At 39.0% G+C, this 25,430-nt stretch overlaps 1 protein-coding gene across 1 annotated transcript; it reads left to right on the forward strand.

The window, feature by feature from the left end:
* Positions 1–4,906: 4,906 nt before the first annotated feature.
* On the forward strand, positions 4,907–24,750 carry AN (NAD(P)-binding Rossmann-fold superfamily protein). The gene is made up of 7 exons (XM_088949907.1): positions 4,907–5,749; positions 6,651–6,819; positions 9,805–9,935; positions 17,268–18,083; positions 18,169–18,216; positions 20,529–20,645; positions 24,310–24,750. Exons 1-7 carry the CDS (start codon positions 5,129–5,131, stop codon positions 24,382–24,384), a joined length of 1,977 nt encoding a protein of 658 aa, XP_088806033.1. The 5' UTR covers positions 4,907–5,128; the 3' UTR covers positions 24,385–24,750.
* The last annotated feature ends 680 nt before the right edge of the window (positions 24,751–25,430 follow it).

Raw genomic sequence — 25,430 nt, forward strand, 5'->3', positions numbered from 1 at the left:
ACCAAGAAGGTGCTCCAGTCACTGGTTCAGCTCGGGTTGAATTATAAAGGCTTCACTTTTGAGGAGAAGCTCATCCAAGCGAGCTTGAGCTCGGGTAGGTTTTCCTTCACTTCAGCTTTCTGTTCATATGTTTACTTCGGGTTGCTGATGTCATGTTTCACTGCAGGTCCCATGGAGGCAGAGAGAATAGATAACCAGAAGCTCTTTCGCCAGATGAAGAGAAAGAAACGCGTAGCCAAGAAGGCGTGCGTTGAGTCCCCACAAGCTTCAGCCGAGCCCCAACCTATGCAGACTTTAGCCTCGGGGCCCGATGTGGTAGCGGAGCCTGTCATTGACTTGGAAGAAGGGGCTATGCCTTAGGGGCCCGAGGTGATAGCAGAGCCTGCCATTAGGCCCACCGAGCCTGCTGCCAAGCCCACCGGTCCTACTGGTGAAAGCGTTGTCGAGGCCAATGCTGCTGCTGCCGGGGCTCATCCTACCGAATCTGCCGCTGAGGCCTCTGAGAGTTCCACTCATGATGTGGAGATGATGGCTTCTAGCTTGGAGGGTCAGGGGAGCCAAACCGTCCTGAACCCCTAGTGCAGCCTGAAGAAGAGCAAGCTGGCTGCATACCCAGGGGAGGTTAGCGAGTGGGCCGAACTCACTCCTGGTTAGCTCGCCGCCCGAGCTGCCACTCATACAATGGTGGTGAGTCTTTCTTCTCTTTTCTTCTCTTTTTCTCTCTCTCTTTTTTTTTTTGATTTCCCTCTTGACTGGTTTCCCTTTTGCAGGTGAACACCGCCATTCGCGCCTTGACCCTTCAATTAGATCGGCACCTGAAGCGGGCTCTGGAGGCTGAGAAGTCATCTCGCGCAGCCCATACTGAGTTGAGGGCAGCTCACTGTCAGGTCCACTGCCTGGAGAGTGACACCTTGGCTCAGAAGAGCTTCATCGAGGTGTTAATGGCATAGAAGGGGGAGCTAGCCCGAGACAAAGACAAGTTGAGGGCTAAGGTGAACATCCTCAAGGTCGGTCAGGAGGCCTTAGGGCTTGAGGTGAACTGCCTCAAGGCTGAGCAAGATGCCTTGAAGCTCGAGGTGCAAGGCCTCAAGGAGGCGAAGGGGAAGCTGACACATGAAGTGGGGTACCTCTAGGAAGACATAAGAGAGAAGACTACAATCTTTGAGGGTGCTCTCGAGGAGGCCAAGACTCAGGCTGTCATTGACTACGTCAACTCTTCAAAGTCACGACGTGATGACGGTGGCCTACCGTAAGGGCTTCAAGTTTAATCGGTGGCTAATCAGGCACCTCTACCTTGACCTGGATACGAGCGCCATCACCACTTCATGGATGACTGACGACATCGTGCGTCATTCAAAAGATGATCCAGATTCTGAAGATGAGGGCACCAAAGATGAAGCAGAGGATGCTGGCCCAGTTACTGCCCCCGAGGAGGTCCCTAGCAGAGGCAACAGGCTTCCCGAAGTAGTTTGCTCCCTGTATTTGTAAACTTAATCTCCCTTGTAATCAAGACGTTTTTAATGAAATTTATGTAATGAATTTTCTGCAATGAAGAAACCTTTTCCTTTTGTCAAAAGTTTGGCAATTCATTTTTGTTGAAACGGTTATCTCACTCCAAGTTGTTAATCTATCAAGTTGAACTTCCGAAGTGGGTGTTCCTTAACGACCATCGTGGCCCCGAACTGTTTAGTAGGGGTAGCCTCGTGTACGCCGGGGTGAGGGACATAGTAGGGCGCATGCCCGACCTGTCTGCACCCGAGGTAGGTTGCCGTCTGTTATCTTTAGCAGGTCCAACTCTTTGCATGCCAGGGCGGGCTATTTGTTGTAAGGTTCGTGCCCGAGCCGCCTGCACCTCAAGCGCTGCAAGTACTTGGTTCATGCTGATGGGGTAGCTTAATTTTGTATGCTACCAAGTTTTCTTCATTAGCTCGGCATTTCAGCTCTTAGGCTGGGGGAGTGGCTCATGGCCCACTCTCGGAGTCTGCCCATGCCATAGAGGCGACTAGGTCCTATTGTGCCGAGGTCATATTAGCTCGGTATTTTGGCCCTTAAACCTTGGGAGTGGCTCGTGGCCTACTCGATTCTTATAAATAGTATTGTCTTAGGTTGACAATATTCCATGCCCGAGGTACTTGTTTCCCTTCAAGAGTCTCGAGCTCATACATTCCTTCTCCGAGCACTCACTTCACTCGGTAGGGACCTTCCCAGTTAGACCCGAGCTTGCCAGTACCAGGCTCAGGTATCATAACCTTACGAAGGACCAGGTCGCCAACACGTAGGTTCTGCCTCTTGACCCTGGCGTTATAGTACCGAGCTACTCTCTGCTGGTAGGTTGCGGTCCTGATGTACGCGAGGTCCCTTACTTCGTCGAGTAGATAGAGGTTGGTACGTAGCTCATCTTCGTTTGTCTGATCACTATATGCTTCTAGTCGCAGCGTAGGTACCTCGATCTCTGCAGGGATCACTACTTCGGTGCCGTAGGTGAGATTGAAGGGTGTTTCTCCCGTGGTGGGCTTCTCCATGGTCCGGTATGCCCATAGAACACTTGGTAGTTCATCTGCCCACAATCCTATTGTGGGGTGATTTGGCCTGACCTTGCAACACGGGTACACGTGGACGTGACCTTGCTCAAATAGTGACTCAGCATGACAGCGCAACGGGCGTAACCACAACTCAGAGGGAAAGTCCCACCGAGTTTAGCTCGGCAACTAGGCATGCAAACTACTCGTCGGAAGCCGCCTTACCCGCACCTCCTCCCCGGGGTTAAGGCACTTCAGAGCATCCCGAGTTAGGGGCGCCCTGACCTCTCTTAAAGCTCGAGCTCCTCCCAATGGATCTCGGGCCACTCCCAGGCAAGAACGCACCAATCCATCTCTGGACACCCCGAGACATAGACACCTCGAGTCAGCCAGCTCGGCATAACTTGCTACATGCAACTCGTCACTCAAGAGATAGCCCGACTCAGGGTAATTCGCAGAAGGGTAGTTCGGTATACCACAAGAAGGTTTCCTGCTCGATTGTCGTACCCGACAAATCTGTGGACAGCAAACATGTCCCTTGTTAGATAGCGTCATGCCTATCACCTTTAGAAAGGTGTCTCGCACCTGACAGGCACGTACCCTGCAACGATGGCCCCGCGCATGCCACCTCAGCCTTGCCTGTAATGGTTGTGGCAGACTGACAGTGGTGGTTATACTTGCCCTATCAGAAGCCAGAGGGCCTGAAGCAACGGAATTCTGTTATAAGGGGCTTATTCTCAAGGAAGGGGGTATCTTCGAACCATTGGCGCAATCTGCACTCTTAGCCATTGTCTTCCTTTTGCTTCTTACACAAAGTACTGACTTAATCATCGGAGCGTTCCCGCCAGGCAACCCCCCGGGAATTCTTCTTCTTCTTCTTCGTTTCAAGTACCTCTCAGGAGCCACGTGAGTGCCAGCTAGGAGTGACCGGATCATGCTACATCAGTTACCCAGTTAGCTATTTCTTTCAGTCCTTCATAGGATTTTTGTTTCTCTTATTATGTGCTCATAAAGCCATGTGCCTTGACAGATCAATATGCCATCACCCATTTGATGAGTTCTGCCCTTGCTAACCTGAATCTGCCCTTGCTAATAAAAATGTTGCTAACTTGAAGCTTTCCCTTTTCTCTCTATTTGTCAAACCAAACAACATTGGTTTTTGAAGCTCATCGCCGATTCTTTCTCAGAGAATGAACATAAAATTTGTATTAAACCACTCTCTCTCTTCTTTTTTCTTTCTCCTACTTCTTTTTCATCAAATGAACACAGATTTGTAACAAACCACTCTTCTTATCCCACAAAATTTCAAATTTACCCTACTCTGCAATTATCCTCAATCCTCAAATCGGATAGTTGCAGGATAGTCGAGTACTCATTTAAAAATCTACAAAAACACTAAATACCGGTAAGACCACTATGCGTTAAAATGAAAATAGAGAACCCACCTAAGCGAAATCCTTTGAAAGGGTAAATTAAGTATTTTGAAAAAAATGGTCTTCAATTTAACGTTTTTTGTCATGATCATTAAGAGAAAGGGAGGAATATGTCGATTTTTTAAAAAATAGAAGGAAGGTTTTTGCTAAAATGAAACTATAAAGGTCAGAAAAGGTTTATATAATTGTCAAAAAATTTATTTTACCCTAAACAACCCCAAATGTATAAGATGAGTCATGAGTGATAGGCTGGTAGCCCTCCTTAACTCCTCTTTACCAAATAGACCCAATCAGCCCCCATAAAACTGCCCTCACAATGTCCCACGTCACATCCTGTCGTATATTAGGAACATCTCCTGATAATAATATCATCATTTTAGATATTATCATCGTCGATGTTTCCAATGCACTAGACAGTCTTGTAGGGCGCTGATTTGAACTCTTACCAAACTACCAAACCAATCCTCAATTCCCAATTATAAACATCCAAGGAGACTGAGTTACCACTTACCACTTACCAAACATGATAATATATTAATGGGTCAGTCATCAGTGGTCATAGCCAATCGGATGGGTGGCGGTTGAGATGTTCCTCGTCCTCCAACACCAACAGTAACGAGTACGCCAAATTTTCACCGGAAATTTTCAGTTGGCAGTTGGGGATATTTTGTTAGGATGCACTCTGATGTATCACATCTCACTTCACCACCCCATCAAGGTCAACGATGATATCTTTTTGTTGCCACGGGGCCCACGAAAAGTCTTTCAAGGAAGCACTTCTGGATCAAATCTACCATAATGGTGTATCGTGTATTGTCCGCGTTGTTTGAATATTTTATATTCCCAGATCGACGATTGCCATCCAACGAGAGGATTAAATAGTCATTAAATTGATGTCAGGGGATATTGATCGTCCAAAGCATTTGTATATTGTAATTTTGATTTCTTAATTCCGACGCAGTCACACAGGGTGTGCGTGAGAGAGAAAAGCAGGCACAAAGGGAAGAGGAGGGAAAATGAAAGACGAGAAGTCTGTGTAAGTGTGTATAATAAAAAAAGAACAAAAGGAAAATAACAAAATGAAAGCGAAGATACCAAGTACGAGAGCCGCAGCAGCTCTAGCATCAACAGAGAGGAAGAATAAAAAAAAGTGTAATCAGTGAAAAGGAACAGACGATGAGAGAGTCACTTGTGATGGATTCTACAAAACGAAGCCCTACATCAATGCCTCCCCGTAGCGGCAGCTTAAAATCATCCTCACCACCACTTCCCTTGGTGATTTCTCTCAACTGTCTCGAGGACTGCAGCTTCGAACAGGAAACCCTCGTTGGCGTTGCCACCGTCGAACACGTCGGTCTCAGCCGCCTTGCCGACGGCCGGATCGAGGCCGCAGCTGCCATTCTCCTCCACTCCCTTGCCTTCCTCCCACGCGCCGCGCAACGCCGCCTCCAGCCATGGCAACTCATTCTCTGCCTTGGCTCCCCAGACCGCTCCGTCGACTCCGGCCTCGCCTCAGATCTTGGCCTGCGCCTCGTCCACGTCGATGCCTCGCGCGCCGAAGAGATTGCTGACACTGTCATGGCTCTCTTCCTCGGCTTGCTTCGTCGTACTCACTTACTTTCTCGTCATGCTTTCTTTGCCTCCGGATGGCTCGGCTCAGTCCAGCCGCTCTGTCGCGGGATGCGACGCTGTCGAGGCCTCGTTCTGGGGATTGTGGGTAGATCCGCGTCAGCAAGGTCGTTGGCCACCAGGAGCTTGGCGTTTAAGATGAGTGTGCTCTATTTCGATGTTCATGAGGTACGCACAATGGGAATAATGCTGCAACTGTTTTAGCGTTTTATATACATCTATAAATAGATCTGGAGTTGTTGAAAGTCGGGTGAATGTTCAAGTGATCAGTGTGACCTTAGATGAGTTTGATCTCTAGAAATTCTTTATATTGCAAATTCAAGCTCATTATTTTGGCATAGTCCGAATGTCAATATTAACTTCGGAGTCCAACTCATTACATAACGCCTGCTTGATATTCTGCTGGTTTTCATGCGTATGAGGAGTGTGACCTAGAAATTCTTTATATTGCAAATTCAAGCTCACTACTCGGGTCTTGTCCGAATGTCAACATTAACTTCTGAGTCCAAGTCATTACATGATGCCTGCTTGATTTTCTTCTGGTTTTCATTCGTATGAGGAGTGAAGATACATGCTGATGATAAGATAAGCTGAAGCACATCTGCGAAAGCGATGCATTTTTCAGTTAGTTATATTACGTTCCAATGCTTTACACCAACGGTATCTTTCTGTTGCAATTATCAGCTTTTAGGTGAAAGTTCGTTTGATAGGCTTTTTAGGCCTTTCTCAGCTATAATCTAACAAGCTGCTATCAACCAATTCAGTTGTCAATCTAGAAAGTCAAGCTTATCTTTCTCTCCAGATTTTGATTAGGGTCTGGATCTAAAAATTCCCATGGGGAAAAGAAAAAGAATACCAAAATGAGGAGTCAAACTACTTGCAGTTTCTAATGAAAAATGTTTTTCTATAAGGGTTAAATACCTAAACTCTTATTTTTTTTTGTGTTCAGAATTGATTTTTAACCTGATAATGTAAATTATTGCAGTTTACATTGCCAGGTCTTGAATTTTATTCTTTAAAGTGTTACTTATTTTGCTTTAACTTCTCTTCTGAATTCACTTATTTGCAGGGAGCAGGGAAGTCAGGCAGGCCTTCCATAACATTTCCTCCAGCTGCCAGAAGAATGGATACACTCAATGATTTGCTTGCTGCAAGTGACCTTATTTCACTTCATTGTGCACTAACAAATGAAACTGTTCAAATTATCAATGCAGAATGCTTGAAGCATATTAAACCTGGTAAATTTCATATTTATTTTTCAAGGTATCAAATAAAGAAGGAATGTTCTTTAGCTGGCTGGCTGCCGTGATTAACAGCTCATTGGGTAAGGTGATCAGTTGCAATGTTTAGAAAAGTGTAGGTGTGATGTGAGTTCTCAACATAAGTCTCAAAAACATGAGGCATACACAACATTAGTTTCCAACATAAGGAAAACATGGGACTAAAATGAGGAAAACTACACAAATATGCATAAGAAGATTATGCTTGTCTAGGAAGCGCATATAAATGAGTATAATCACATAAATAAGAAGTACTAGAGTGTAAGGAGTTTTAGAGGAACTGATAGTATTCTTATAAACCATTTGATGAACTAAAGCTTTAAACGTATGTGCATACACATGTTTTGCACAAAGTGGTCACTTTCAGACTGTAAACTGTCGTCTTACTTTTTCAGCCTGAGATTCTACCATTGCATCAAGCATTAATACATGCATAGATTGAGAAAAAAGGGTAAACTCCAATTTTACCTTTCCAATTAAAATTATAAAAAAAATATATTTTTTGATAAATAACATCAATTCCATTAAAATAGTGAATAGATACAAGAAAATCCCCTTAGAGGTGCGATGAGCAGCCTCTCCAAATAGAAAATACACAAACTACAACAGAGAAAACATGAATGTTGAAATTAAAACAATAGTTACAATTGTGCCCAGAACAATGTTTCCCTATTTATCCCTTGTTTTGCCAAGACATCAGCAGAAACATTAGCTGATCTCCCAATCCATTGTACTGTTATAGACATATTTCTTGTCAGCCATTTGAATTTCTTTAACTCATTTTTGTAGCCCCAAGTGACATCCTCCAGATTATTTAACCAGTCCACCGCTGTCTTGAGTTTCCTTCAATCAGAAGTTGCTCCACGCCCACTTCTTTTGCAAGAAGTATTCCTTGTATTGCAGCTAACAGTTCTGCTCGGATAGAGTTCCCAACTCCTAAAGGGCCAGAGTAGATTAAGACAACCTCTTCAGCCTCAATCCTTAGTACACCTCCCATCCCAGAGGGACCTGGGTTACCCTGGCTACTCCCATCAAAATTCAGCTTCAAAGAACCAAGAGGAGGGGGGACCCAGCTAGTCACTACCCTTCCCTTGTAGGAGGAACAGCTTGCTACCAACTTCCAATCCTTCAAACAATCAGTAAAAGTGAAATGGTTAAATAATTCTAGAGTCTTTAACCAATGTAATGACCTGGACATAATGCAGTCCTTTAAGGCTTGACTGCTTCTTCCTTTTTCTTGGAAGATTCTGGCATTCCTTTCTTCCCAGACTGTCTATAACAATGCTGCTCACGATCATCTCCACATTTTCCTTCCTCTTTTATGATGGGGCCAAGAGAAGAAAGAAGGGTTAAAGGTTGTGCTTACTTCTGCTGGCATATCCAAACTATACCTAAACAAAGATAGAAGCCAAGTCTAGAGCTCTGCAGTTATAAAAAAAAAAAATTTCAATCATGATCTTCTAAGCAAAGATCTAAACCATTAAAATGGAGCCTCAATACCGGCCAATTGGTCTTGAAAATTCAAGTGATGTGCAAAAGTCTCATCTAATCTAGGCCATGGAAATGGAATGGTAGATGAAACTAAATATATGGTCCATTTATTCAAGTGCTGTACCAAATTCAGGTCATTTAACTGATGTGTCAAACTAACCCAAAGGTCTAGGCCATGAAAGTTGTCTCTTAAGATTGGTAAATCGATCTCAATCAACCAAGTGATGTACTAGGATTTGAATGAGTTTGGGCCATCCAACTAAATCAATCCAATAATCTATGCTATCAAAGTGGTCTCTTGAAAGTTTAAAGTATTGAATTATCTATAAAAAAATAGTTTAAAATATTGAATTAATCATGCTCATTCCAAATATGTACCAATGTCAGTTTTCAAGGTGCCAAGGTGAGGCTAGACGACAGTGGGGCGCCTTGTTGCCTAGGGCCTAGTTGATGTTTTTTTTTTTTTTTTTTTTTAAATAAAAAAATGAATCCTAAGGTAGTTCCCTAGGTTCCTTAGCAATTAGTAATCAAGGTTCACTAATAAGTATCTATAATTTTCATAAAAAAGTATGAGCTTCATATTCAAATATAGAAAATCAACATATTCATGAGAAGAAATAGAAGAAAGAAATTAAAATTTAGAAAATATAGGGGCTGAGTCCCTGTTTTTAAGTTAAAAAAAAGAAAAGAATAATGTGTTTATCGAGCAAAATTTTAAGTTCTACCTAACTTATTGGTTCAGGTTTTTAAGTATTTAGGGTTCAAGACAGCATGCACCAACACGTGTGTTGATTGAACCCTAACAAATAAGAAAATAATAAAAAGAAATTAGTACATAAACCCACAGAATAATATTTTAGTTTAATGATGTTTATTCTATTATTATATTTTCAAAATATTAAGAACACCTAACCCACAGAATGAATATTTAGAACACCCCTTCCATTACTATATTTCTGTAGTTTAGGGATCTCCTCTATCTTTGGCCCCCTTAAGCTACCAGACGCCACCAAGATGATTCCTAATGACTACTCCAACACCTGACCCTCCTGAGATGTTGTCCATGCTGCAACTAGCAAAATTTAATTTCAAGTTAAATGCTGAAGAAGTCCAAGATAGTAATTCTACTCCTTTGAGATGAAAAATTTGCCATGTATTGCCATCTCCCAAGTATATCATCCATTGAAGGTGAGCTGAACAAACTTAAAATTCTTACATTGACGATGAGCTGAACAAACTTACAATTCTTACCCAATGCATCATTCTTGTTGAAATGTGCTCTAACACTATTTGGATATATGATTCATCTTTGAGAATTCTTGTATTCCTTCCCAAATTGACCATAATATTAATATTGTGATATAAAAAGATAATTTAAGCACTTTCTTTTGAAAATCTAATTAACAGATTTTTTTATTTGGTATCTAAAGAAAGAAGATTTTCTTGCTGCAGGGGCATTTCTTGTGAATACAGGGAGCAGTCAACTATTGGATGATTGTGCTCTGAAGCAGCTTTTGATTGATGGAACTCTTGCTGGCTGTGCACTGGATGGTGCTGAAGGGCCACAATGGATGGAAGCATGGGTATGGGCATTAACCTTAGGGTATGACTTGATATCTAGGATGTAGGAATTTGTTGTTTGAATACAACTGTAGGTGCCCTTTGTTGCATGATTGCTTTGCCAACTAGGTTTGTGTCTAGCTCCATTTTTGTTTCCTGTCTACATTTTTGTTGAACCTCTCCTACCATGCTTCTTGGTTTGATGACCTTGTTCTGGTTATTTACTCCTCCTAACTGCCATGCACATCAGTGATTTAAAAGGCGCACCTCGGGCGCATAGGTGGGGTGCATTTTAGGGTATGTGCCTCGCCTAGGTTAGGTGGAGTATTTTCAAAAGGCGCGCACTTGGTGCACTTAGGCATGTACCTGGGGTCCTGGTGTGCCTTGCGCTTCAGCCCATGCATGTGCCATTTGAAAATCTGTGCATTTTTTCTGTTTTTTTTTTCCTTTTCTTTTCTTTTGTGTGTGTGTTGTGTGTATGTGTGTTTAGCAGCTGGGCCAGCCCCTGGACCCCCAACCAAGCCCCTTGAGGCAAGCCCAAACAAGTCGCTTTGCTCTCTCGCCAAAGCTCCAAAAACCCCATATTTGCTAATGTTGCTCATTCGTCCTAATAAAAGATATTTTTAAAAGACACTAAAGTTATACAACCTTTCTTTTTTTTTTTTATAGGGATTAAGAATTTAAGACCATAATATGGACTTGTCTGGGCTTGCCTTGAGGGGCTTGGTACAAAGGTGGCTCATACAATCAAGAATGCATAATGTTTAACATCACATTAGCTATTTGAAGTAATGCAATTGGGAAAAAAAATAGAGTAAGAGCTTGCACTCTTGAATATGTGTTATATGTTATGCCTGATTTTATTTTTAAATTTTCATTTTAAATATGTTGTACATGTTATGTTTATGTATTTTAGTTTTAAATAATAAAATTTTAAAGCATTTATTTTAAAACTTAAGTTTATATTTTTAATTAATAATGCATTTAATATTTTAATAACTTACATTTATTTTAATTTTTTTTTTTGAATTTTTAGAACATTTTTGCATTTTTCGCCTTGCTTCAAAAAGGCATGTGCCTTGCCTTGCACCTTGCGCCTTGGGTGCAAAATGGCCCTTGCGCTTTGTTTTTTGCACCTTTCGCTTTTAAAACACTGATACACATCTAGTTTCACATCAAAATCTTTCAGTGAATTAAGTCCTGGTTTGTTTAAATAGTGTCAGGTCTTTACTTGAATAATGATTGGATGTAATTACCCCCAAAGAAAATAAGGAAAATAAAAAGCACCTATGGTATTTTTAGTTCCAGTAGATGGAAAATTTTCTCTTGTTACTTGATGGGTGCTTCTTGGAGAACCTGGGGTGGGAAACTGGGAATGCTTTTAGATACTTGAGAGATATACTCCTTGCATACTGAGGCCTGATTCGCCATGCTATGGCTACCAGGGCTGGCATTGCTTCAAGAGAGAAAACTTTGGCTGTCCACAGTAGCTGTCAATAGGGCTCTTTATGTGTAAACATTAGTTCACCCAGCAATGCATCCAACACTGATAATGTTACAAGGAGTCTGTGAACTTATCTGTCATGTGGGGAGAGCCTTGTTGACAACCCAAGCTATCAAATTTAGATAACAAAATTATTTCTGCTTCAGGGATTGACGTTGATATTTTCTTTGGGATTCCTTAGCTTGATGGTGGAAAGAAAGCTCATCAGTGGTAATTGGGTGGATGAATCACAAGGGTGGATTCGAACCGAGCCGAATATCTAGCTATTTGAGTTCGTCTCACCAAAAAAGTATGAGGCTTGAGCTCGAGCTCGATTCAAGTTAGAGACTTGAGCTCGAGTCAAAAGCTCATAAGCTTGAGCTTGACTATGAGCCAAATGTTTTATAAAAATAAAAAATTAAGAATTACAAAAACTAATTATTATTATATATATAAAATAAAAAATATTATATATATAAGATTTTTTATTTTTACACGAACTGATCTTTATGGGATCAAGCTCGGCTTGATTAGCAAACGAGTCTATATATTGGGCTCGAGCTTGGCTCGAAGTTCGGTTTACACTGAGCTGAATCAAGCTTTTCACGGTCTGAGCTTGAATAGCTCGTGAAAAACTCAGCTCGTGGCCACCCTTATGAATCAGGAAGTTAGGTTTTTGGCAGCTAATACGACAGTCTTCTTGAGATGGTTGTAAAGGCCTCGTATGTCACAGTCTTGCCAGTTCAATAGTGGATATAGCTAGCTCTATTATGGAGCTGCTATTCTGTAGTAGATTATGGGATTGGGGGCTATGTGATGTGTTAGTTGTAACAAGTAGTGGGCTTTGCCTTCAGGGCTTGGCTACTTGGGTCATAAGAATTTTTACCTGTAGTGGGTCATTTGTATACTTTCTTCCATCTTGCCTTGTGCTTCTTATGTATGTTTTACTATATTTTAAATTATTGCTTAAAATGGCTTTCTTTTGCAACAAGTGTCTTGCCAAAGATTTGATGGGAAAGAATGTCTTATCTTGGGGACTTGGGTCATTTGTATACTTTCTTCCATCTTGCTGGTGTATCAGCCTGTGTCGATACTTTGAACCTTGACACAACCAACAAGTAGCAATCATGTAGTGCTTTAACTTCAGTTTTGTTTGTATTTTTTGGGCTTTATTTCTTGGGCCCTCACTATATCTATATATATATTGAAAAGTAACAATAAATTCATAAAAAAGAAAGATCACAATAGGAAGGTGATAAGAAACCACCCAATACAGAGTCAGACATTGGACTGTCAAAACACCCATTGAAATCAAAGCAAACAACACACTAGACCTCAAACATCCAAAATCCAACAGACTGAAATAAAGGACAACAAAAACACCTTTTGCCCCTGAACCAAAAGACTCCCACACATCTCCACCTTTTCTGGAGCCCGTAAACACTGACAAAGCCCTTTCCTTAATCCTCCTCGAGGCCTTCCTCCTGTCCTTCATCTTCTTCGTTCCACGTCTCTCCCCCTCCCCCATTAACCACTTTCTTCAACCTCTCAAACTCAAAGGCTTTACTAGCAAACCCCTCCACACACACCCCCCCCACCCCCAAAAAAAAAAAAAAAAAAGTCCAAGCTTCTTGCCTTTTCCACCTTTTTGTCAGAGTTAGAAACCAACACATCCTTGACAGAATTGGATCCTGCGGCATTATTCCCCTCATCTTGTGGATGGTCCCCACCTGAGGTTTGGATCTAACAAGAATCTGAGACCCAGTCCCACCTCCATCGTTGACGGTTGGCCCAACGTTTTTTGCGCCTTTTCTCTTTTACACCTTTTCGAAATTCTTTGTAGGTCCTGCCCGCACCAACCAAAGTTTCAGTCAAGAGGACATTTTTTTTTTATCAATAACAAAAAGCTTCATTGAATTTCAATTAAAAAAAAGATTACATACAAACAGAGGGAGGTAAACTGTCTTAACTCCCCCACAAGCAGAGAAAAGAAAAGAAACAGAATTAGAAATAAGCCCAGAACAAAGATTCCCTATTCACCCCTTGCTTAGGTAGTCCATCAGCAAAGAAATTTGCAGTTCTCTTCATCCAGCTGTATTTTATCTCAATATCCTTTGCCAACCATTTAAACTGTTTCCTTTCATTGCTGTAATTCCCAGTCCAGAGAAGACTTTAGTAACATGAATTTAGAAATTTCTTGAACCTCGATGTTTCTGGTTGACCATTACCATTCCAGCCTTCACATTGATCTTCTTCCTTCATCCTAGATCCACCCCTAACCTACCAATTACCACTTCTTCAAAATTAAGATAATCATCATTTGATCTCTCTAACTGGTTGCAATCCCTGCAACCCGCAGTATCAACCAACATCCCTTCTTTGCCTTCTTCCAACAGTCTCCCGTCACAACTTCCCCGTTCCTCAACCCAACCCTCACTTCCTTATAGCCTTCCCCTATAGCCTTGACAGACTTCTTGTTAGAGTCAAAGTTGACTTCCTCTACTTCTGAGGCCAACTCAAGGTCACCATCCACTCAACCCCAAGGATTAGGAGTGCAACCTGCAGCAAGATCACTTTGTAAGTTCTGACCTTCAGCAATCATCGACCCAGTGTTTGAAACAATCCTCTTTCCTTTTGAATTGTACTTGAAGTCTCCCAAACCCAGCTTTCTTCCTTACCTTCTTGCTTCTTGCTTGAAATCCTTCTCGAAATCCCAGACTTATTCTTATGTCATTTGAAGTGGCAAAGAAACCTTCTATTAGCCTTTAGCCATGACAATCTAAACAACGTCCTATGCTTATTGCTTTTTACATTCAAGGCATAGGCCCCATTTGAAACTTCATCTCACCTCCCTTCTCAAACCCCCTCTCATTTAGATTTCTCCATTTCTTTACCCTGGCCACCCTCTCCTTCTTTTGGCTATCCATGAGTCCCAACATTAAACTCTCCCCCCGCCCCACCTTCTCCCTCATGAAAGGAGCTTCAACTTATTACTTTTCTCGATCAAATTCCAAATTCATATGGACCACAATTCTCATCAGTTCTCGAAAACGTGCAGGCATCACATTTATTGAAATCCATCGAAATGACCCCCAGGAGAGCAGATATTCTCAATTGCCCTTGTCTTCAACCTCAAACCCTCCTCTTTGAACTGCCTGTTCATCTTCCCACCATTTCCAGCAAACGAATGAGAATTCTTGCTCAGTTCCTACCATCTCAAATCTAGATTTTCTACCCATATCAACAGATACAAACTTTCTATGGCAAGTCTTAAATCGTAGCATTCTCCAACAAATCAAAGAGAATGAGAAGATGGAACCAGATGGATATCATCGACTTCATCTAGAATACAAGTAGCAACAAGACTCCAAGAAATCGTTCTAGAGTCAACAAATCTGAATCTCTCACATACATCCCCTACTGCTTTAAAGGTTTTGAAGCACCACATATGCAAAAGAATTCTTGAAGATGTTTATCCAAACCAAGCTTGTAGAATCCAAATCTCTGGTTGCACCAATCATAGGGTTCCATCACTTGATTCTAAGCTCTGGAAATAATACCTGGTTTTGTTCCTTCCTCAAAATATCACTTGCCTCCATCTCATTTTGAACGTGAGGAGGAAGAAACCGGCATTCTACTTCCTAACCTGAAACGGCTTCCTTGTACACCAAACAGCACCCACCCAGGATTGGAGTTCACAAAATGACCGACCAGGCTTCTATTCAAGACCCTAAGTCGATCACAAGTATCTCTTGCAGTCTTGCCAGATTCACGACCACCTCCATGACTACTGGGTTCAGACATTATAGACTCCAGCTCATCACAGTGGCATGTTTCCACATGCCTGGATTCACTGCTCCTTTCTTTGGAACAAGAGTTAAGAATACGGAGTTCAAACTTTTTACCATGCCATGCTTGCTCCCATGAATATGGAGTTCAAACTTCTTTCCATGCTTTCCTTGGAACAAGAGTGAAGAATACGGAGTTTCTCACTATATTGCACATCTTCTTTTTTTAATAGATCTCAATTAACATTGAAGGCAACAAAAGTATAAAAAATGAACTGAACTGTGAAGTCACATGGCTGGGGTTCAAATTGAGACTTAAATCACTTGAATTTTAATATTTGATTCAATTAATGAAGAAAATAAAAAAACATAAAAGTTATCAAAGGAAAAGTGGAGTTTTCAATTACACAAGTTTCATAAATATCTTTATATAACAATAAAGTAGTTTACAGTTCTACTCTACACATCCCTCAAACTGTGAAAGTTAACTTGATTCTCAGTATCTTATTCATATGAAATCTGAATTATATATACTTAACTGTAACTCTGGAGTTTATGATAGATAAAGCAACTACATATTTTTAACTAAACAGGACATCATTGAAGTTAAAAGTCTAGTATTTGAATCAAGTACAAAACAATTGAATGAGTTCATGTTCCAGAAACTACATCAAGAAACAATAATGGAACAATTTTTTAAAGTGTTAATTAGATTATAAACATCAATAACCATTCGAGACCATACTCATTGCCATTTGAGTTAACTTTGCCATGACTCAGAGGTTGATGTGAAAATATATTCAATTTCTTCTTAGCATTTCTTTTACTTTTTCTTTTACCCTCTTAGATGCAACATCTTAAGACCTGTAAGGGACTGGGAATGTTTTAGATTCTAGAATATGGTATAGTCTGATAGAAACCTTAAAAAAGAAAAGAAAATAAAGGCAAAGTCATACCTACTAGACTACTACTTACATACTTTGTTTATTGCGTGAATATTAAATCACGCTCTTACCTATCATAGAAGAGTGGTTATTGATTTGAAAGACACCTCAAATATTAATTCTTTCTTTGCAATATTACCTTTTTGTCTGTCCTTGACAGGTTATGAAAGAGCATGTCTGTTGATATTCATCCTATTTTTATCAGTGATGAATTCCTATTGCTAATAAAAATGAAGCTTTCAAGCTGTAGCATTTTTTAGCCAAAATAGATAAATATAAGACTGCGATAGAAGGAGAAAAAGTGATTATGGACCAAAAATTCACGAAACTAGAAATATCACAAATCTTCATTACTTTATATTGCACGTATTTAATCCTTTACTTGAAGTAAGAAAAATAGGAAAGAAAGAATTGAAATTCATCTAATCTATAAAAAAATGAAAATCATCTAAGTATTAAAGAAGTTATTATTTCTTTTATGTAGTTTTTTATTGAAAAAAAGAAGAAAGCACAAAACTTATCGATTTGGTTTTTATGGTCCAAATAAATTACTTTAGAGGTAAAAGAGCATCATAAGTTTAAGATATTTGAAACTAAGGCTGTATTTGGTTGCAGTGCAATCTTATTTGCACTAGTACAAATGTATTGGAGTGCAAATGAAAAGAATGCAAATTCTGGTCTAATTTTATTTCGGGTTTTACTCGGTTCTGTTTCAGGTCTTATTTTATTTCATTTATATTGCAATCAAATAAAATAAGGTAAAATTTGAAATAAAAATAAATCAGAATTTACACTCAAATCATTTGTACTATCTTAAATTTGCATCAGTGAAAATTTATTTGTACTGCAATGAAACACAGCCTAAAGGAAATTAAAAGGCAACAAAAATAGTAAATACTGGGTTTAGAAGTCTGGGTTCTACTAGCTTGTTAGGTTCAAATCCCACCAACCGACATGAATGTTGGATTTAAAGGATTTGAGTCATCAAACATGGGACCAACCATGATTTCTGACATTTTATTATTCTGGGAAATGTTTGAATCTCCAATGAAGCAATTTGGTGTGAATTATAGGGTTTTAATAAGAAATGATACTGATTTAACAAGTATGATTGATTTTTCTGGTTGTTTTGTGCTTCAGGTACGAGAAATGCCCAATGTATTGATACTTCCCCGCAGTGCAGATTATAGTGAAGAAGTATGGATGGAGATAAGAGAGAAAGCTATTTCTATATTGCAGACTTTCTTCTTTGATGGGGTTATTCCAAAGAATGTTGTATCTGACGAGGATGATAAAATTAGTGAATCAGGTTATGAATATGGGCAGTATGAGATGCAAGACAGGGAGAGTGCTTTGCAGATTAGTGTTGGTGAGCAGATGACAGATGACATTCAATTAAGTCCGGAAAACCGCCAAAAAAGGAGGGGTTTTCAATCTAAAGAATTCCACAACCAACCTCAAATTTCAGGGCCTTCAGGTTTGTCCCAGCATACTGTCACTCGTTCTGAAGGAAGGCGTAGCAGATCTGGTAAGAAGGGGAAAAAGAGGCATGCCCGTCATAAATCCCAACAAAAGCCAGATGACCCTTCTGCATTAGACAGAGAAAGTAATACTGCTTCACAGAGAGAAGATGATACTGCTATGAGTGGCACGGATCAAGTACCAAGTTCTAGCTCTCGTTTTGCTTCCCCTGAAGATTCAAGGATTAGAAAAAATCCTGTTGAATCTATACAAGAATCAACTTCTGAGCGGCATGTAAAATTGAATATGATGTTAAACAGAAAGTCCGGTGAGCTATTAAAAGATGGATATGTTATAGCATTGCATACCCGAGATCGTTCTGCTTTTTATGTGTCCAGACAAAGAGTCCCTGGTGGTGGGTGGTTCCTGGATACCATGTCTAATGTGACAAAAAGGGATCCTGCAGCACAATTTCTTGTTGTCTTTAGAAGCAAGGTGCACGAACAACTTCTCTTTTTGTAGATTGTGACACATAATTTTGGTGGATAACTGTGTATATGGATGCATCTTTATTTTTCAGGATACAATTGGATTGCGATCTTTCGTTGCTGGTGGAAAATTATTGCAGGTACTTTCTGATTCTCAATTGGTTTTCTATAGTTTTTAATGATAACTTAGATTGATTAATTCAAGTACTTAACTTCTCATAGTTATGAGCGCACAACTATTATTTGCTTGAATGAAACATTCAGAAACTCTCTCAAGAAGGTGGTTCAGGTTCTGGTGTGAGAAAGCACTTAATTAACCTTGCATTCTGAAGAAATCACTAATAACTCAGTAGAGCTCCTCTTTTTCTTCCCCCTCCCTATTTTTTTCCTTTCCATACATGCAATGAGAAATGAAAGATTACATGGGAAAGAATATGCAAGGCTTCCCTTTTAATGAGGTGGAAAGATACTCTCTGGCATGGTGGTGGATCCCCCCAATATTGTGAGGCAGTTTCCAAGTTCCTTTCACACTGTCCATGATCATGAGGTTGCTGAATCCTAGAAGATAAAAGAATGCCCTTCTTTAACCTTCATTAGGAGGACCTTTTGTAAGGTTGTTATATCCATGAGTACAACTTGTGCACAATATTGATGTAGTTTACCCCTTTGAATCCTTAGATTGGAAGCGATCAATTAGATATGTTAGCAACTAAAATAGACACCACTACAGATTGAGTCTGCAATTACTGTTTTTTTTTTTTTTTTTTTTTTTTTTCACTTACACAAAATCTTTAGCAGGTCACAGGTTTCATTACTTCCATTGTTTCTCATTATTAGCTACTTCAGAACCCTGCAATGAGGCTTGTGTAAAAGTTCTCTTACCTTTTCCACCAAAGATTTCACCATGATTGACTGGTAAAAAAGGCTTCCACATGTTGTGCATGAAGGGAAATTATGCTTCACAATATTGATTCTATAACAAGTTGCCGAGAAGAACTATTTGTTCCCTATAGCCAAAGTGATCAGAAATTTCAACTTTAAGGTCAAGAATCCATATGTGATACCACTTTGACTTGAACCAAAATACATCTTTTAAACCCCTGTTTGAGAGTGCTTATTTTTAAACACTTATCGTGGAAAAAAAACAGTTATTTTAGGCTGGGACCACACCAATAAGCACTTATATGTGTTCGGGAAATAAGTCCAAATATGCGCTTTTCCAGGAAAAAAGTCCATTTCGAAATTTGAATAAGCTCAGAATTTTGGTTTTTTTTTCAAGCGCTTTTTGAAGAATGCTTGTTTCATTTCTGACACATCTTGGCCCCCCTGCATAATTTTCAAAATACCTATACTACCCCCATTTGAAAGAAGCGCTTTTTCACCAAACACTCATAAGTGCTTATAGGATAAGCAGTTATTAATAAGCACTTATTTATCCAATAAGCACTCCCAAATGGAGGCTAAACTTTTCTAGAAGTTGGTCACTTGAGCTATTTTCAATTTCCAAAGTTCATGATGAAAATTAAGCTTTGAGTAGATTACTTTTTTATGATAAGGCATTCATGCATTTTTTCTGTAACTAAGGGCCTCAATTGCGCTTGATGGTAAAGTTCAAAAAGACTGCTAAGTATTATTTCCTATCATGCAGTCCACATTGTAGTTGCTGAATGTGCATGTTTTAGTCAAGAGATACTTTTTTTAAACAGCAAGGGACATAAGTTTCTGCTAGGGAAAACAACCATCTATTTAAGTCTATGTTATTAATAGAGTATGCTCTTGAACAGTAGGCAGTATCATCTGATTCAAGGATTGGTGATTACGAGGGCTAAAGTGCTGATTGAGATCATTCGAGAATAATTATGCTTCTAAGTTGTACCAACCTGTAGCTCCAACTTGCTTTTTGATCAATATCATAGCCCCAACTTCCTCGTGTATTTTTCCTCTATGTTGGATTTGCATACTGAACCTGAAGTTGTGAGAGAGAGGTCCATTGGTTGTTGCTATATATATTAACTAGCTGGTACCCCATGTTGATTTTGAGATTAATCATTTTAAAATTGAAAAAAAAAACACCAATGAACAGAAAACTTTGGTGATGCTTGCAGCTTTATAATGAATAGACTTGGAATTATGATATGTAGGTTGTTTTATTTGACCAAGTAATAGAGAAACCTAACAATTTAAATCAAAGAAAAGTGGCATTTGAACAGTCAATATTGAAAAATCAATTGACATGTATAATGATTGATAATTTCTTCGTACTGTCAATAAATATTTTCCATCATTGGTCATGTTTTGAGCTTTTGATGATTTTGGTATCTTTCGGGGCTTCATTCAAAGTGTCCCTTTCTGAAGATACCATATGGTATGATGTCTGATATTATTTTCGGTTATACCAATAGAATTTTTCATGTCCTGAGGATGAAACTGCAATTCCTTTCTTCTGCTACAGATAAATAGAAGAATGGAATTTGTGTTTGCAAGTCATAGTTTTGATGTTTGGGAGAGTTGGATGTTGGAAGGTTCTTTATTGGAGGATTGTAGGCTTGTCAACTGTAGAAATCCACTGGTAAGGATCTCTCTCTCTCTCTCTCTCTCTCTGGTTTCCTATTTATTGAATAATGCATCATCAACATTTGTGGTTATTTAGATTTATAAGTACACTATCATTATGGATTTTTCTTCAATGAAAATCTTTACTTCCAACATTTGGTAGGCCTCATGCACCTATATCTCTGCCTATTACTGCAATATTTTATTGCAGACAGATCTCACTGGAACTGGTTACACTAATGTAATGTGAGGTTAGAAACAGAAGTACCTTCATGCCACTATCTATTTTACTGATTTACTTGTACTTGATAATGTTGTCTTCTACATTCTTAAGGCTGGAAATTTACATAATTAAGTATTAATTATTTTGAGAGGTAGACGACATAGTTTTTTGATTTCATATATTAATGTTTACTAGTTTCATATGATCATGATTTTAGACTCCCAAGAAATTGAAATTCACTGAAAGGCCACTTAAATGTTATTAGAAAAGAAACTTTCTGGAAGACTTTTGTTATCATCTACTATTGGAACTTACTTGGTAGTAGTTTTACTGTTTTAGTGTATACCAGTTATCATTCTATCATTTTCCCAAGTTGTGTGAATTTCCAGCCTTTTAGCAATTTCTCATTGTTCCCATGAATGCTGTTTGTGAGCTTCTATGAACTTCTGTGAATTAAAAACATTTCTGACAGCCAGTGTTATTAAGACTTGCACCTAATTACTCCTGGAAATACAATTAAAAGATTATTTTTTGATGTTACCAAGTGAATGACGATTGACAACAACTATCCAGTAGAAGTTATCGTTCCTTCTCTCAGGTATTAGAGTATTAGAGAGATATCTAGGTGACATAAGTAAGATTCCATCCTGAATTTTGCTTCTCTTCCACTGAAGTGGGCTATTGTGACAGTTTACATACAGCACAGCAGAGATCATATGTAGATTACATTACAACTACGGAAATAGTTCAATCAAGCAAGGAATCGATCATGTCTGAACTATCTTAGTATCTTCAGCTTTTCCTCCAAATAATATGAAGCTGTATACTAAACTCTAACAATTTAGAAAACTACGACAAAGTATGACTAGCTAAGTCCTTGAAATAAATGACCGTCCATCCCTAAATTTTAAAACTTGCAAAAAAGCTGAACTGGAAGGCTTAGAATTACTGGTTTATAAGTCCATGCTGTTGAGATATGAAAGGTCTTGACTATTGTTTTATATTATTATTGTAGACTGGGAAGTATAAAGGGTATGATGTCTTTTTGATCTGTAATGCTCTCAAATTAGTAGAAGTGGAGAATAGTTGTGGATCTATTCTCTCTCATGTCTTTCTCCCAACTACACTTATCTATGCTTCTTCTCTTTCTTCCTCTTATGATCTGATCGCATAAGAAAAAAACTCATGGCACTACTCAAAATGGTGGAATTAGGAAATTTATGAAACCAGGTAAATACTTCTGTTTCTCCCCAAATTCTGTTTATCCTAATACAGCCTAACTGAAATACAACATTTTTTTCATTGTTTTCTGTAGTTTTGTGTTGGCTCCAGCTTGAACAATGTACTGAAGGCAATTTGAGAAGTTGACAAAGTCAATGATTGGTCTGATTAAGCTTTGAATGAAGTCTAATGATACAGTCAATAGAAAAGTGGATAGGAATCAGGGAAATGAGAATTAGGAATTGAATTAAAACAGGTCTAAACAGAATGTGTATGTGGCTTGGTTGAATGGCGTGCAGTGGCTTGGTCATATCAAAATTTTCTAATGATTTTAGGTATTTTCTTGAGGATGATTTGGTGGATTGAAATTAGGATCTCATTGGGCTTTGGATCTATGTTACCTGGATAAGGCAAGAACACTGCTGGATAAGGTATTGGTATGATTTACATTAAAAGTTGAAGTATCCAACACCCCCATAGATTTATCCCGGTATCATAGTTTTGGATCAATTCTAACAGGATTCATGATCATAAGATATAATGCCAGCTACCTATCTGACACAATCCTCGATTATTCGGGCTTGGGACTGGTGGTGTAAGACAAGCTCACATGGAGTTTTTTGATTAATTCCAACAGGTTTAAGATGAAGTTAGGGTTTTGAAAATTTGAAATTTCAAGAGAAATTGGTTAGAAATCTGGGAAACTAAAGTTGGCAATTGAATTATAACAGGACTAAACAGATTCTGTATGAGACTTGGTAGAAGAAAGTGGCTGGGAGAAATCAAATTTTTTTTAATGATTATATGTGTTTTCGTAAGGATGATTTGTTTGGTGATACTTTTCTTGGTTTGTTATCAGGGTATGTGGTTTACATTCCACGTGATTGTGTTCAGTATGGAATTCTAAGGTTTTCTTCAATGGACATACTTCAGTCACTAACAAACAGCAGCCACAAAAGGAGGCAAGCACAGGAAGCATGCAAGGAAAATAACCTGGATCACTCTTAAGATTTTCTAGGAATTGCTGTTGGATTTTGGGGAAGTTCCATAGATACAACTAAGCCTTTGCAGCAGCAATAAATCAAAATTTCATTTGCAACTATATAATTTAGTCTTTCCCAAATAGCCAATTCTATTTGTGAGTTCAATGACTGAACTACTGTGCCGTCAAGTGTCAATGAGTTGGGTCAGTCTGGGTCAGGATTCAAGATAGACCTGGCACTGAACCAATAAGGAAATGTGCAGCACCAGTTCTAAATAATCAGGAATATTGATTCTGACCTGACAAGACCTGATTATAATTGACAGCTATATTTATAACCTGTAATTTGAGAAGAAACCTATTTATTTTGTTAAGTTGACACGTTTAGATATCATAATATGATAATATTACAAAGTCTATCATAAAAAAAATAGGTATTAGACTAGGGATTTCTTTATGTGTGTGTAGTTTCTTTGGGTCATAATAGGTTTGGAACAACCCAAACCAATCCCGACCTAATTATAATTGGATTGGGTCATGTAATGCAGTCCCTGACCACATAATCAGTTTGATTTGGTTAGGTAGGGTCTGTCTGATGCTTTGACAGCTGTAGAAACTACCCTCATCACATTAACCACTAACATATAGAACAACTTATTACTTAGACATTAAACAACCAACTTCAGTGACTCAAATGCAAAATTGCAAATACGAAGGACTGGAAGAAAGAACATCCTACAACTGAACCCCAAACACTGGAAAGTAAAAGAAAAAATGTAGAATATATTAGTTAAATTACTCATATACATTCTATCTTCCATTTGTATTCTATGGTCTGCTTTCTTCATGAATGTGTATTGGTTTAGTTTCTGTAGTAGGCTGCAGTTTCCTCTTGACAACTCTTTGACCTTTATTTATGATTGTTAGCAAATATCAAAAGAATGTGCTAGAAGGATGATAAAATAGAGTAAGGCTCTTAATTGTCAAAACTAAATAAATAAAATACATAATAAATGAGCAAGGCTCCATATGGCCCTTACAGCCCTCAGATTGGATATTTCGGTCATTTTCTCCCCATCTTCTTTTCACAGTGCATGGGTTTGTTGCATGTCTACTCTGTTACTTGTTGCTATGTTGTACACAGATCTACTTCTCATTTACCCCTTAGCTGCCTTTATATTTTATGGTTGAGAGTTGCACTTATAATAATGACTTGATATTGCCATTTCCTAATTGCCTTGTCATGAAATTCAGGCTGTTCTAGAAGTTCGAATTGAGATTCTCGCAGCTGTAGGTGAAGAAGATGGAGTCACCCGCTGGCTCGATTAGTGTGTATGCGAGAGTGAGAGGCCTAGTATATTCCTTTATGTTTGTTTCATTTTCCTTATTTTACTATTTGGGGTCTGTTCTCTTGGGCAATTTGTAGAGTGTTCAGTTCTGGTTATGCTAAACCTAAATAGGAGAACCAACCGTCTTGGCATTGTAAACCCTGGTTGTGGGTCTCCATTCCATAGATATCAACTTGAAAGTGTTTCCCTGTTAAAAAAGGAAAATTGCTGCAGCGTGACCAGCCCTGACCTTTTCTTTTGCCTCCCTCAGCCCCCATGGGAATACAATTGCATTGCAGAAATGAAGTTGTGCACTTGACTGTTATACGGATGAAATTATGTTACGGTAACCAGTTTCTAATTTTTAGCAGTTCTCTCAGATATCAGAAAATGTGGAGATTGGTGCAGAATCAAAGAAAAAGAAGGGCCGTTTGGTTGCTAGGAATTGGGGTATAGAATCGGAATGGCATTCCTGGGCCCATTTGAGGGAATGAGATCTCATTCTAGTCGATTCCAATTCCGATTGTCATTCCTGTCTGAACCAAATAGGCTAAGACTATGGGAATAGACCATTTTGATTCAGATTCCTATGGATTTTGATCAAACTTACCCAAATATCCCATATAAATTTGCTACCACTGATTTGATTATTAATGGCCCGTCACTTTAGAACATTCTTTTATTTTGGATGCCTTAAAGTGGTGGCTAGTGGAGAAAGAGAAATTATTCATGCCAAGGGTCAATGCATTTAGTTCAGACTGATGTCTGGCTTGCATGAATTATGAATTATGAATTATGAACTATGAATTATGAGTTGATACGACTGTTTAGATATTGATTTCTTTATTACTCCATTTTCATTCTACTTGGTTGATTACTGTAGTAGGCAGGTTTGGAGGCTGGAGCAGAAAGAAATTCGTCTCATTAAATTGGTACCTGGAATGCATGGCCAACGGCAGCCAATTTATGTGCTGCCAACTTGCCATATTGCTTCATGATATTTATCACAAGCAATGGCACCCTCAAACCCAAAGTTAGGAATTAGGT

Source organism: Nelumbo lutea, chromosome 6 (assembly GCF_056320005.1).
Source record: "Nelumbo lutea isolate HS-2025 chromosome 6, American lotus-T2T, whole genome shotgun sequence".
Lineage (NCBI taxonomy): Eukaryota > Viridiplantae > Streptophyta > Magnoliopsida > Proteales > Nelumbonaceae > Nelumbo > Nelumbo lutea.

Coding starts and splice junctions, on each gene's coding strand:
- AN (XM_088949907.1), top strand. CDS start 5,129: ATGAGAGAGTCACTTGTGATGGATTCTACAAAACGAAGCCCTACATCA. Junction 5,750..6,650: donor TCTATTTCGATGTTCATGAG/GTACGCACAATG, acceptor ACTTATTTGCAG/GGAGCAGGGAAGTCAGGCAG. Junction 18,084..18,168: donor TTGTTGTCTTTAGAAGCAAG/GTGCACGAACAA, acceptor TTTATTTTTCAG/GATACAATTGGATTGCGATC.